The sequence below is a fragment of the Pan troglodytes genome, chromosome 2 (assembly GCF_028858775.2).
Source record: "Pan troglodytes isolate AG18354 chromosome 2, NHGRI_mPanTro3-v2.0_pri, whole genome shotgun sequence".
Lineage (NCBI taxonomy): Eukaryota > Metazoa > Chordata > Mammalia > Primates > Hominidae > Pan > Pan troglodytes.
In genome coordinates this window covers 52,247,555-52,250,186 of record NC_086015.1, presented here as the reverse complement: position 1 = coordinate 52,250,186, position 2,632 = coordinate 52,247,555, and the positions used below count along the sequence as shown (strand labels likewise).

The following is a 2,632-nucleotide window of genomic DNA, read 5'->3' as shown; positions in this document are numbered from 1 at the left end:
CCAGGAGTTATGGGCTTTCCTGAGTTAAGTCTTTTAGGAAGCATTGGAATTTTATGGGAATTGTACCTGCAGGGAGACCGCACCCAGTTGGCCAGCCACCCATGGGACTGGACCATGCTTCTCTGAGTGTTAACAACACGCTTGGCCCCTCCCTCGAATGTCACCTCCCCATGAGCAGGAACAGCTCCACAGCATTCCCCCACCACCACACACAGAGTAGAGCTCCTTAATTCCCCACTGGGGGTTCCACTGAGAATGGGAATGCCATCTTGGATCTCTTGGCCCTACTGCCTTACCCTGTGTCCTCCTGGATGGAACACTAACCTCGCCACCTCTGTGTCACACTCACACACACTCACACTCACACGTGGACTCCCTGAGCTAAGGGCTCAGTTGTGGTGAGAGAGAGGAGGCAAAACAAGTGAGACTGAAGCCTGAGGAAATTGCTCTCATAGTTTATTTCTCAGAGCCCAGAAGCCTGAGCCAGGGTAGGGCACACACTAGGACTCTGTCCTGGGTACAAGATTCCGCAAAAAATCCTTGATTCTCTGGACAATTCTTTTAAACTCTTTGCCAATCTTCTCTTTAGATTTCCGGAAGAAATCACCCAGCAGGGCAAATCTCTTGTTATCCTGGGGTTGTGTACAGGAAGAAACAGGTTCCTTGTTGGGGGTGTACCCAGGGTCAATCCAAGACCCCTCCCCACCTAGACGCCCCTCTTCGTGGGCCCCCGCAGGAGCTTTGGGGCCCCAGTTCAACCTCTGGCTGTGACCTTTGAAGCATGTGATTGAATCCCTACACCCAATAAAAAGATGAGAAAACAGAGTCCCGGAGATAGTGAGGGGCTCTGCAGGGTCACACAGCCCAGCCCAGCAACACTGAGATGGGAACACAGGGCTGAGAGCTGAGTACTCTTAGACAGTGGCTCTCAAACTTTACAGAAGCCGGAATCTCCTGGAAAGCTTATCAAAATACGAATTTCTGGGCCCTACCCAGAGTCTGTCTGAGTAGGTCTGCGTAGGGCCTGAGAATTTGCATATCTAACGAGTCCCCAGGAAGGGCTACACTTGGAGATCTACCGCTCTAAGGGATTCCAGAGCCGGCCCTGGAGATGGAACTCAGGTTTGGGGAAGAGCCCTGGGTAGGAGGGGCTTTCTCTGTCCTGGGTTGGGGGAGTAGTTAATTGACCCATTGGATGGTCCACACTCTATGCCCCCATCAGCCCCTGCATCCCAGAACAGCCCACTCACCTTATCACAACTGATGTCAAAGGAGCCCCTGGCCTGATTGAGGGTCACTGTCCCCATACACCGCTTCACCAGCTGGAAAGGAGAAGCTCAAGGTCAAACTTGAAACCATTTGCCATGACCTCCCAGCCACATCCCAGTGGGATTCCCCAGGTGCCCCTTGTTCAGCTCCTTGGGAGGCACCCACCAACACCCCCAGCCCCCAGCCTCACCCCGTCCTTCTTGAAGTCACAATCCTCCGGTGACTGCTGTGTCGTCCTGGGGCACACTGTCTCCTTCACTGTGAAGCTCACAGGCTTTGGCGTGTCTGGGTCCCCATCCTAGTCAGAGGAGCAAATGGGGAGGCCCATTCTTGTATTTTCTGATTTGTGTCCATGACCTCCCCACCAAGAGGGCAGGCTTTCCACAGTACCTGATGTGCGATGGGCACTGGGTGCTGGGCTTGGCACTGGGGTATTGAGGGGAGGAGGACTGAGCCATTCCTACCCTCCTAGGTGAACAGTGAGTAGGAGCAGACCTCAGATGAGCTCTAACAAGGAGCCCCTCCCACTCTGGGGTGGGGGCAAGGGAAGTCAGGGGGCTTCCTGGGGGACAAGACATGCCCACTGGAACCTAAAGTCTGGATAGAGTTCTTCCCTATGTGGGGTAACGTGGTACAGAAGAGACTTAAAGCAGAGGAGGTCACTGCCCTGAGCCAATGACCCCACTCTAGTGCCTGGAGCTCGCAGAAGTCCCAAAACCTGCGTGGGGTCGGGGTGAGGGTATCTCTGCCACAGCAGGAATTATAAGGCAGGAAGCTCTCGAGCTGGGAGGAGACACGAGCTCTAGAAGGTTCCCTGGAAAACACGGGACCACATTTAAAGGGGGAGATGCCCTCCTGGCAGGCAGTGCAGCAGGAGCAGAAGGAACAACACGTGGCCAAGCCTAGCCAGAGCAGAGCAGAATGTCCCCCAAAGCTCACCATCGTGGGCCTGGGGTCCAGGTCCAGGAGGCGGTAGAGGTTAGCATCCGAGGACCGCTGGTTGATGCCATCTATAGCACGAAGCACAGCTTCCTTGTAGCTGAGGACCTGGGCAACGATGGCCAGAGGCATCACCAGGCCCAGCAGCAGGAGCACCAGTGACCACCGCCCCAGGGAGTGGCCATCCCTTTGGGTCTTCATGGTCCCCATATCTGCCTCCCTCTAGCCCACAGGAGCCTCCTTTATGCCCAGCCTGAGCCTGATGCAAAAGCCCAACCAGGAGCCTTCCTGATCCACCCATCCCTGGCTGCCTGCCAGGGTGTGGGCTGGGGTTTGCTTCAGCCCCTGGTTATTGCTTCACAGGACTTGCTGGGGAGCGAGTGAGGCCTTCCTTGTGTGCAAGATGAGGAAGTGGTTTCTTCAT

The 2,632-nt window shown here is 55.4% G+C and overlaps 1 protein-coding gene across 1 annotated transcript; it reads right to left on the bottom strand.

Moving 5' to 3' along the window:
* Nucleotides 1-500: 500 nt before the first annotated feature.
* Nucleotides 501-2,409, bottom strand: CAMP (cathelicidin antimicrobial peptide). The gene is made up of 4 exons (NM_001071815.1): nucleotides 2,209-2,409; nucleotides 1,460-1,567; nucleotides 1,251-1,322; nucleotides 501-632 (listed from the first exon to the last, which is right to left on the bottom strand). Exons 1-4 carry the CDS (start codon nucleotides 2,407-2,409, stop codon nucleotides 501-503), a joined length of 513 nt encoding a protein of 170 aa, NP_001065283.1.
* Between the last annotated feature and the right edge of the window lie 223 nt (nucleotides 2,410-2,632).